The sequence below is a fragment of the Rhinopithecus bieti genome, unplaced genomic scaffold (assembly GCF_001698545.2).
Source record: "Rhinopithecus bieti isolate Rb0 unplaced genomic scaffold, ASM169854v2 scaffold_2574, whole genome shotgun sequence".
Lineage (NCBI taxonomy): Eukaryota > Metazoa > Chordata > Mammalia > Primates > Cercopithecidae > Rhinopithecus > Rhinopithecus bieti.
The window spans coordinates 4,373,772-4,385,272 of NW_016804493.1; the positions used below are offsets into that span (position 1 = coordinate 4,373,772).

Below are 11,501 nucleotides of genomic sequence, written 5' to 3' on the forward strand. Positions count from 1 at the left end.
TGCTTCTTTTGGTTTAGGAAACAAGGTATCGCCAGAGATACTTGGACTTGATCCTGAATGACTTCGTTAGGCAGAAATTTATCATCCGCTCTAAGATGATCACATACATAAGAAGTTTCCTGGATGAGCTGGGATTCCTAGAGGTAAGGAGAGTTCCTTGCCTGATGTGATGAGCTGCCTTGCAATGCTTGCCGCCTCCTCTCCCTTGCCTTCCTTTTCCAAAGCATATCCTGTGTCATGCTTAATGAGAATGTCCCCTTTCTTGCCATTGTCTCTGTTCTACCTTGTCCTGATTAGGAAGGCAGGAGCTGACTTCCAAGATAATGGACAAGGTATAGGGCCATCCACATGCTAATGATGTCACATTCAATATGTATTCAAATAATTTTGCTTTTTTGTAGCATTACATATTTTTTGATTGTATTAGAAAAGCAAACACACATACCATAAAACAAATTCAAACAATAAATTAAATAGAAGCAAAACTGAAAGTACCCTTTCACTCCTTCTGACTAACTTCCATCCCCAAACTTGAGTTTGATATGTATCCTTCCGCACCATTTACTGGGCATATATACATACATACATGTGCATGTTGCGGATGGAGTGCACATATGTAAACAATGTGGAGCGGTTTTGTTTTTGCTTTAAATATGAGTGAAGTCACACTGTACGTATTGTGATGGACCTGCTTTTATTTCACTTAAGATATTCTGGAACTCTTGGTATGAGATAGGTAGATACTCTTTTCTTAATGCTGCATTGTTTGTTTCAACAAGTATCTTTACACACATGTTCAAGTGTTTCTGTAGGATGGATTTCTAGAAGTAGAATAAGTCAAAGGATATAAACAGTTAAAATTTTTTTATACAATCAGTTGAGATAACTCAGTACCTTCAGACCAGCCTAATTTTTACATTTTTAATAAATACTAGAAATTGGGCTGGGCTCGCTCGGTGGCTCACGCCTGTAATCCCAGCACTTTGGGAGGCCGAGACGGGCGGATCACAAGGTCAGGAGATCGAGACCATCCTGGCTAACACAGTGAAACGCTGTCTCTACAAAAAATTAGCCGGGTGTGGTGGCAGGTGCCTATAGTCCTAGCTGCTTGGGAGGCTGAGGCAGGAGAATAGCGTGAACCCGGGAGGCAGAGCTTGCTGTGAGCCGAGGTCACGCCACTGCACTCCAGCCTGGGCAACAGAGCAAGACTCTGTCTCAAAAAAATAAATACTGCAAATTGAACTCAAGAAAGGCTATATCCATTTAGATTCTTATTTACAGCTTATGAAAGTTCATGGTACTATATTAATGGTGTTAGGTATTAATAGAAATTGAAACACCATCGTAGAAATACTATCTGTTCTTTTTTGTCAAGCACTTGCACGTTACTGTTGAACTTATTAACATTTAGTTTGGGATATAACAGGTTTAGACTATATTACATGCAAAGCATGATCTGTCCCCAAGGCCTCTGGTTATCTAAGGACTGAATGTTTCTCTCTGTCTTTTTTAGATTGAAACTCCCATGATGAACATCATCCCAGGGGGAGCTATGGCCAAGCCTTTCATCACTTATCACAACGAGCTGGACATGAACTTATATATGAGAATTGCTCCAGAACTCTATCATAAGGTAGTCAAAAATATTACATCCTGTTACCTTAAAGAAGCAGAAAGCTGGAAAACCATTGGCTAGACAGGTGTAGTCAGAAATAAGAGGAGCAGAGAGAGAGTAAAGCAGCCAAGAAAGTGTTCTGATGGGTCAGGTGTGTGGACGTGAGTAACACTGCCAGAATTTCTCTACGAGATCAATAGAGCATTGTAGGGCAGAGGCCAAAGGGATTGTCTTTCCCATGTATACAGGCACTCCTTACCTACTTTGGTTCCCCTAAAACTTTTAAGATACAGTCTTACTTGGATTAGATCTGATGTAAGTCTTTCATAGAAGAAAGAGCCTAATCTCTCTGTGGAAGTTGGAAATCATACCTTCATGCCTGGCGCGGTGGCTCACGCCTGTAATCCCAGCCACTTTGGGAGGCCGAGGCGGGTGGATCACTTGAGGTCAGGAGTTTGAGAGCAGCCTGGCCAACATGGTGAAACCCAGTGTCTGCAAAAATACAAAAATTAGCTGGGTATGATGGCGGGCGCCTGTAATCCCAGCTACTCGGGAGACAGGCAGGAGGATTGCTTGAACCCAGGAGGCAGAGGTTGCAGTGAGCCGAGATCTGCCACTGCACTCCAGTCTGGGTGACAGAATGAGACTCTGTCTCAAAAAAAAAAAGTATCTTCAAATCGCTATAAAGATGTCTTTTCAAATTCCCAGGTAAATATTGAAGATTATTATTCAGGATTCTTTGTTGCATACAACAGAACCTGTTATAACTAGTTGAAGCAAAATAAAAATTTATTCAGCTCTATAGGTGAGGTATTGCTCCTCACAAGAGGGCATTAGCTGCGGGGGTCTGCCCACAGACCCTGACCTAAACAATGGATGAATGAAACATACACTGAAAATACAGATACTCTGTTTTGCCAGTCCTGCTGAGTGTCTGACTGCCCACACACCAAGAGAGGTTTGTCACTGCGGCTGACCATGAGCAGCTCGCACTCCAGGCATTTATTTAGTATAGAATTAACAACAGAAGCTTTGAGTAAACACATTTGTGGATAATTAACATGGTTAAGAGAGTAGTTCTAGGAATTATTAAAGCTCAGGTACTGCCGTCTAAAGTAAATACCATTAGGGGGCAGTATCTTTGGTCGACCTCCCCCCAAGAGGGCCATGTGGGTCAAAGGTTAGTTAATGGAGATAGGGTAAACAGATTTAACTGAGAAAGCCTCTGTTGTCTGTAGTATTTACCCTATGATCTAATGCTGTAAGGTAAGAACCAGCTCCCTTCAGCCTGTTCAGTTATTACAAGCTACATAACCTTTCGGCCTTCCAAAAGGTTTGTGACTATTATAACTTTCCCCAATATTTCCCTTTAATATTTCTGTTATCATCCTGAGTGAATCCCCGCATACAGATAGCTCACAGTCCCCAGGAGGATCAGAGAATCAGGCTTGGAAACTACACAACTAGGAATGATTCTGAGTCATATTAGAATAGGCTGTTCTCATAGAGAACCCAGTGTTTTTTCCTACTAGGCACAGTTACTACAACTCATAACCCTGGCACTAGGCACAAGTCACTGCCACTAGGACCTCTGCAATCTAAATGCTACCTATGACTGGCCCCCTTCACTAGAATGAATTCTGTGCAATACCTACATCTTCTGTTAGTAGCTTCCATGCTGAAGTCTCACAGGTGTATCTGACTGGTGGAGTGTGGCTCACACGCCTGCAGCCTAACCCCAAGAGACGCTGCTTCCTTGGGGAGGCTCAGACTCAACGGTGGGGGATGCCCAAGACAGGAAGAGTATCCAGAAGTCCTGGGCAGCCAAAAAAGAGGGGTAACTATCCACACTACAAGGGTCTAAAGAGAGCAGGGTGCTTGGCATTTTGACTAGAGACCTGAGAGCATGCCTAACCTGTGAAAACCAAGTTAGGGCTTTTGGAGACTAAAACTTCCCAGAGCTGTTAATATAAGATTAGCTGTCATGACCGTGGCCGTGTGTTGCTGTTAGATGCTTGTGGTTGGTGGCATCGACCGTGTTTATGAAATTGGACGCCAGTTCCGGAATGAGGGGATTGATTTGACGCACAATCCTGAGTTCACCACCTGTGAATTCTACATGGCCTATGCAGACTATCACGATGTCATGGAAATCACCGAGAAGATGGTTTCAGGTGACCCCTGCTCTCCGTCATACTCATCGGGTGGTTTGGTATGCTGCTTTCAGAGGAGGGCTGCCTGGGTGTCATCCCCACTAAATAACAAGTTTCTCTCCCAGGGATGGTGAAGCATATTACAGGCAGTTACAAGGTCACCTACCACCCAGATGGCCCAGAGGGCCAAGCCTACGATATTGACTTCACCCCACCCTTCCGGCGAATCAACATGATAGAAGAGCTTGAGAAAGCCCTGGGGATGAAGCTGCCAGAAACTAATCTCTTTGAAACTGAAGGTAAAGTGACAACACTCACCCAGTGTGAGTGACAACACTCACTCCTCCTCTCTTCTGTCCAGCTCTGAATTTGATTGGGTCAGAGCTAGAATTTCCCACACTATTCTCTTTACTTACATTTTTACTTGGCTAATGTGATGTCTCCTGCCGTAACTTGTGCATTTGTATCCCAGAAACTCGCAAAATTCTTGATGATATCTGTGTGGCAAAAGCTGTTGAATGCCCTCCACCTCGGACCACAGCCAGGCTCCTGGACAAGGTGAGCGGCTCCGCCTTTGTTGTACATGTCCTCATCTGGTGCTGAACAGTTCCCTCTTCCCTGGGAAAATGATCCCCATTGGGGAGAGTTCATTTCTGCACCTTCACAGGAAAACCCTAAAGAGTTTGAACAAGAGAAATAACAAACTTCAACCTGTCATACTAAGCTCTATGCCAAATAATTTATGGTGTGATCTCTGTTAATCCTTTCCAGCTTTTAAAAAGCTATAGGGTAGGGCGGGTGCGGTGGCTCACACCTGTAATCCCAGCAGTTCAGGAGGCGGAGGCGGGCGAATCACCTGAGGTCAGGAGTTTGAAACCAGCCTGGCCAACATGGTGAAAGCCCGTCTCTACTAAAAATACAAAAATTAGCTGGGTGTGGTGGCGGGCACCTGTAATCCCAGATATTCAGGAGGCTGAGGCACAAGAATCACTGGAGCTCGGGAGGGGGAGGTTGCAGCAGGCTGAGATTGTGCCACTGCACTCCAGCCTGGGCGACAGAGCGAGACTCCATCTCAATAATAGTAATAATAATAATAAATAACTATAGGATAAACCCATCTGGATGGGAGCTGAGGTCTTCTGTCTGGGCTGGGATGATCAAATACTATTCAGAAATGGTGACTGACTCTGCTTTTCTTTCTCATTAAGCTTGTTGGGGAGTTCCTGGAAGTGACTTGCATCAATCCTACATTCATCTGTGATCACCCACAGATAATGAGCCCTTTGGCTAAATGGTAAGATTCCAGTTACGTATTGCTACGTAACAGCCCCAGAACTTAGTGGTGTTAAACAACAGTTTATTGTCAAGATTTTGTGGGTTGACTGGTGGTCTTTCTGCTGGGTGGTGTTGACTAGGATAACCCAAGGGGCTTTTTTTCAACTGGGGATTCTGCCAGGGCACTTTGGTTCTCCTCCATGTGGTCACTCCACATAGAATCTTGTCCTCCAGGGCCTCTTCATGTGGCCTCTCTGGCAGCAGAGCCTGGGCTTCCTTTCAGCATGGCGGTTGGGCTCTAAGGAGAAGCTTCCAAAAGAACAGACCTCATTGTGCAAACACATATCAAGCCTCTGCTGATATCACATTGGCCAAACCAAGACATGTTGCCAGCCCAGGTGAAGGAGGCTACACGTGGGCATGAATACAAGAGGTGTGGTCCATTGTAATAGTCTGCCACACTGGCCTGTTAGGAAGGTCACTAAACCTTCCTGGTTTCTCTCACCCTCCTCACCATTGTACCAAATGATTTGTTGCTGAGAGTGCATGCAGGCTTCAGACTGCAATCAGTAACACTTTTGAGTCCACTAGAGTTCAATTCTTGTATTAGATGTTTGATCATTAGACCAACCTGGCCAATATGGTGAAACCCTGTCTCTACTAAAAATACAAAAATTAGCCAGGCATAGTGACGTGCGCCTGTGATCCCAGCTACTCAGGGCTGAGGCAGGAGAAGCTTTTGAACCCAGGAGGCGGAGGTTGCAGTGAGCCGAGATCACACCACTGCACTCCAGCCTAGGCAACAGCGAGCCTCCATCTCAAAAGGGAAAAAAAAAAAAAAGAGAATTTAGCTCATTAGGGGCCTGTATATTCAGCCTCCTCTTTGGTCTCCTGTCCCTAGGCACCGCTCTAAAGAGGGTCTGACTGAGCGCTTTGAACTATTTGTCATGAAGAAAGAGATATGCAATGCCTACACTGAGCTGAATGATCCCATGCGGCAGCGGCAGCTTTTTGAAGAACAGGCCAAGGTGAGAAAGGGGACTGTGAGCAGAGGCTGTGCCAACTCACCAGGAGATACCAGCCTTAACCCTGATCTGTGTCAGCATATACGTTCTTGGTGACTTCAGAAGAAAGCCATAGGCTTTGCTGGAGGAAGTCACATTTCAAGATGGGGACTTCACCTGGTATTGACTCTGTAGTACATAAGAGGAACTTAGTTATTAATCACCGTATGGGAAGCATGATGTTTGTCTTGAAAATACGTTTGCCAAACAAGAACGTTATTTTCTTAGATTATACATGTATTGAGGTGGCTTAGGGTTGGGAGGCAGGTAAAGATGGATGGAGAAGACAAAGCCCCCACAGGCTGCCTGCAGCAGGTGCTGTCACTGAGGGCTGCTTTCAGGAAATGCAAGAAAGACTCTTGGAATTGTCACAGTCTCCGAGAATTAACCTATTTGGAGTCCCAGAGCCCCCAAGCAGTGGAAGTGTTTTCTTTCAGAGAAATTTGTATGTGTTCTGAGGTCAATTTCATCAGTCCTGACCTCCAGGTCTTTGAAAGAAACGGCTGCATCTTGGGAGTTACTAGGAAATGAATTCCCAGCAAGTCCTGAGTGTCAGGAGCATCCAATGATGGTACTCCCACCTCGGAGCCTGTTAATGTGTTCACGCACACACTGAGATATCCTAGAAGATGATCACCTTTTGGTTCTCTTTCCTTGTCTAGGCCAAGGCTGCAGGTGATGATGAGGCCATGTTCATAGATGAAAACTTCTGTACTGCCCTGGAATACGGGCTGCCCCCGACAGGTGGCTTTGGCATGGGCCTTGACCGAGTCGCCATGTTTCTCACGGACTCCAACAACATCAAGGTACATAGCAGCCGTCCACAGCGCATACTGCCCTGAAGAAGCTCCATTGTGTTGCAGCCAGGGCATGGTGGGCCTGGAGGATAAAATTAAGGAAGCGATTTGGACTGGGAAGAGGAGCAGGCAGAGGAGTTCCATGCCACTCACAGGAGGGCCAGAGCCTCTGACCTTGAAGGATTTGGGTTTTTTTCTCCCAGAGGCAGAAGGAATACTAATTGTTTGCATTTCTTGAGGATCCGGGGAAGTCTCCGTGCATTATTTCAGCTAATTAAGTCAGCCGATGAGCTGTAGAAACTGTTGTTTCCCATTTTTACAGATGAGGAAATCAAATTTCCATAGAAATTCATCCTTTTAACATAGTGCCCTAGGCAGTGCTATGCATTTGTTCTTTGTCATCTGTAACTGAGAGGGTCTGAGTTGAAATAAAAGAACACATGTGTCTTTTCAGCTGGAATATACTAATCTCTCTTTTCTTTTTTTTTTTTTTTTTTTTTTTTTTTTTTTTTTGAGACGGAGTCTTGCTGTGTCGCCCAGGCTGGAGTGCAGTGGCCGGATCTCAGCTCACTATAAGCTCCGCCTCCCGGGTTCCCGCTATTCTCCTGCCTCAGCCTCCCGAGTAGCTGGGACTACAGGCGCCCGCCACGTCGCCCGGCTAGGAATATACTAATCTCTAGATTTTGGTGGTGACAACAGAGGCAAAAGGAATGGGTAGATAGGTGTGAAAAAATGTTCAGAGTGCTTCTTAGCTTCAAGGTACATTTTTATCTCCCACAGGAAGTACTTCTGTTTCCGGCCATGAAACCCGAAGACAAGAAAGAGAATGTAGCAACCACTGATACGCTGGAAAGCACAACAATTGGCACTTCTGTCTGAAAATGATAATTGCAAGTTGTATAACTCAGGCGTCTTTGCATTTCTGCGAAAGATCAAGTCTGCAAGAGAATTCTCGTGTGCTGCTTTCCATTTGACACCGCAGTTCGGTTCAGCCATTAGAAGAGAAACAAGGAATTAAAATTTTTTTTTAATCCTTGTTACCAAATAAACCATTTGTCTGTTCTCTTTACCTTTAGAATGTCAACTTTTTTTCCCAGACGGCTGGCCTAATGAATGTTTAGGATTTTACCATCTTATTCGTTTAACAAATTTATATTAATGTCTGCCCTGTGCCAGGCATTGTTCTAAGGGATTGGGGACACAGCAGTGAACAAAAGCCAAGTTCCTGCTTTCATGGAACTTGTATTATTTCTTTGGGATAGTGAGGAGAAGTAGACAAAAAACAAGTAAATATGTGTTCTTTCTGGTGGTGGTATATACCAAGAGGAAAAATGGAGCAGGGTAAGGGGACAGAGGTGCTATTTTAGAGGTGGAGGGAACAGTGCTACTTTATGGTGGTCAGGAAGACCTCTGCTAGGCATTTCAGTAGAGATCTGGAGACTGAGCTGGGGAGGTCTGTGGGAAAAAGCCATTCGGACCAAAGGACTATGTTTTTTTTTTTTTTTTTTTTTTTGAGACAGAGTCTCGCTCTGTCGCCCAGGCTGGAGTGCAGTGGCGGGATCTCAGCTCACTGCAAGCTCCACCTCCCGGGTTCCCGCTATTCTCCTGCCTCAGCCTCCCGAGTAGCTGGGACTACAGGCGCCCGCCACCTCGCCCGGCTAGTTTTTTTGTATTTTAGTAGAGACGGGGTTTCACCATGTTAGCCAGGATGGTCTCGATCTCCTGACCTCGTGATCCGCCCGTCTCGGCCTCCCAAAGTGCTGGGATTACAGGCTTGAGCCACCGCGCCCGGCCAGGACTATGTTTTTGAGGAATGGCAGAGGGTCTGGTGTGACTGGACAGGGATGAGTGTAGGTCAGTGAGGGGCCAGATCACGCAGGCCCCTGGAAGCCACGCAGAAAAGTATGTGTTTTCTGAGGGAGATGAGATCCCATGGAAGGGTTTTGAGCAGAGGAGTGTTTTTCAAGGATTATTATAGTTTCTGTGTGGCGGACAAGAGCCAAGAAGGGAGACTAGCTGAGCAGTCACCATGGGCTGAGGACACAGTGGCTGGGACATGGGTGGAGCAGTGGAAATGGTTACAAGTGGTTGCACTTTGCCTGTGTTCCTGACGGCAGAAGAATTTGGTGATGGAATGTGGGTTGTGATAAAAAAGAGGCCAAAAGTGATTTCACGGTTTTGGGCCTGAACAGCTAGAAGAAAAAGTTGCCCTCTGAAGTGCAGGTTTCAGAGGGAAGGTTGGAAGTTTGGTTTTGGACATGTTAAATTCGACATGCCTGTTAGACAGCCGCATGGAAATAGCAGAATGTTGAGTAATGAATGTGAAGTTTTCTCATTATTTTCAGCTCCATTCAATAGAGGTAAGAATGTGACAAGGGTGTGGCTGACGGCCGGCCATGAAAGTGGAGCCCCTGTTTCCTGACCCAGGGAGACAGCTGGGAAGACCTTTTTTCAGATGACAGAAGACTTAACCTTCTGCACCGCAGCAAAACCTCTGCAAGCATCCCAGTTTGGGAGCAGCCAGTCTCCTTTCACAGAGCAGGTTTCTGTTTCTGTAACTGGTAAACAGCCTAAGCATTCAGAATTACCCAGCAGAACTACCTCAGGGAGTGCAGAGCATGCCCACCCCTGCTGGCGTTTAAGCAGTACATGACCAGGTGGCATTTCAGAAGAAACATTTTCAGATGGCACATCCTCAGAAAGGGAGTGGTAACTAAAACGGGAGATAATAACCTCACCAAGGGAGGTGGTGGAAGGTCAAGGCCAGGTAAGGGACTAGGTTTCAGGTAATACTGTCAATGCAAACCATTGAAAAAGGCTACAAGGATTGATGATGTCATCAGTGACTTTACAGAGTGGTTTAATGGAGGGCTGGAGGCAGAAGCCTGCTGTCTGGTCTTGAGGCTAGGGATAGAAAGGAACTGAGGCAGCAGTAGACAACTTGTATGTGGGGGTTGGCAGGAAAAATGACCAAGAGTGTAAAAGCTAGAAGGGACAGAAGGGTCATAAAGTCCCCATTTCTTCTTCAAACAGTTGCAGGCTCACAATTTGCTAACTGCTCTACTGGGGTGAGCAGAAACAGGCATGGTCCGAAACTTCATCAAGCATCTACATTTGTAAAGAAAATAGATATGTAATAAATCATCCTCCAAAATTGTATAAAATGGCAGCTCAGGTAAATGGTTTGAAGGAGAGGTCCATCGGGTATTGAGAAACTATAATGGGCATGGACCTAGTTAGAGGAGGTTTCTCTGAGGACATTAGATCTGAAGGGAAGAGGGCTTTCCACGGTATGGCAACAAGTGCAAAAGCCCTGTGGTAGGAAGGGACATGGAGAAGACCAGTGACAGAGTACAGAAGCACAAAGAAATATGGAACTAGGTGAGGCGGGAAGGGGCTGACAATGCAGTACTGTGAGTACTACTGTGGGATTTTTGTATTTTAAGAGTACTGGGAAGCCAGTCGGGCATGGTGGCTCACGCCTGTAATCCCAGCAATTTGGGAGGTCAAGGCAGGTGGATCACTTGAGGTCTGGAATTCGAGACCAGACTGGCCAACATGGTGAAACCCCGTCTCTACCAAAAACACAAAAATTAGCAAGGTGTTGTGGCATGTGCCTGTAATCCTAGCTATTCGGGAGGCTGAAGTAGGAGAATTGCTTGAACCCGGGAGGCAGAGGTTGCAGTGAGCTGAGATTGTGCCACTGCGTTACAGCCTGAGCATCAGAGTGAGACTCCATCTCATAAAAAAAAAATAAAATACTGAGAAGGCATTCACTGAAGTATTGTTTAAGCAGTGGGGTGACATCAGATTTGTGATTTGAAAAGATTAGTCTTGCTGCTCTGTGAAAAATGAATTGGAGTTAAGGAAGAAAAGGTGGAAGTTCAGAGATGAGTGTAGCAATCCAAGAGATTCTATGATAGTGACTTTTACTATCGTATTGGCATGGAAGTGGAGATAAATGGATGGATTCAAGAGATAGGAAGTAAGATCAATAGGACTTGGTAATGGATTGCACTAAGGGGATTAAGGGAAGGGAAATAAGGAAGATGACTCACTTTTTAGTTATGCAACTAGATTGCTAGTAATACAAATCTCTGAGATAAAGAACCCTAGAAGAAGGTCTTTGATACCCCTTACCCCCACTGGAATATTTCTTTAAAGACAGAAGAGGCAGTCAGTTGCAGATTAAAGATACTGGACAGGAATGAGGAGCAAAGTCTTTGCCTTTGGAGGAGGGCCATGACCCATTTCCTTTGAACTAGAGAGAGGGATGGGGTTGAGCAAGTTGCATACATTTTTTTTTTTTTTTTTTTTTTGAGAAGGAGTCTCACTCTGTCACCCAGGCTGGAGTGCAGTGGCCAGATCTCAGCTCACTGCAAACTCCGCCTCCCGGGTTTACGCCATTCTCCTGCCTCAGCCTCCCGAGTAGCTGGGACTACAGGCGCCCGCCACCTCGCCCGGCTAGTTTTTTGTATTTTTTTAGTAGAGACGGGGTTTCACCGTGTTAGCCAGGATGGTCTCGATCTCCTGACCTCGTGATCCGCCCGCCTCGGCCTCCCAAAGTGCTGGGATTACAGGCTTGAGCCACCGCGCC

General features: G+C 45.6%; 1 protein-coding gene across 2 annotated transcripts in view; it reads left to right on the plus strand.

The window, feature by feature from the left end:
- The window catches only part of KARS1 (lysyl-tRNA synthetase 1), a 19,517-nt gene extending 11,544 nt beyond the window's left edge, over positions 1-7,973 (plus strand). For both annotated transcript variants that reach the window (XM_017868667.1, XM_017868668.1), the window contains 9 exons: positions 18-143; positions 1,514-1,633; positions 3,627-3,789; positions 3,894-4,067; positions 4,241-4,326; positions 4,977-5,062; positions 5,945-6,071; positions 6,770-6,913; positions 7,685-7,973. In XM_017868667.1, the coding sequence (XP_017724156.1) occupies positions 18-143; positions 1,514-1,633; positions 3,627-3,789; positions 3,894-4,067; positions 4,241-4,326; positions 4,977-5,062; positions 5,945-6,071; positions 6,770-6,913; positions 7,685-7,783 (1,125 nt within the window). In that variant the 3' untranslated portion in view covers positions 7,784-7,973. The remainder of the gene's footprint in view (positions 1-17; positions 144-1,513; positions 1,634-3,626; positions 3,790-3,893; positions 4,068-4,240; positions 4,327-4,976; positions 5,063-5,944; positions 6,072-6,769; positions 6,914-7,684) is intronic.
- Positions 7,974-11,501: the final 3,528 nt, after the last annotated feature.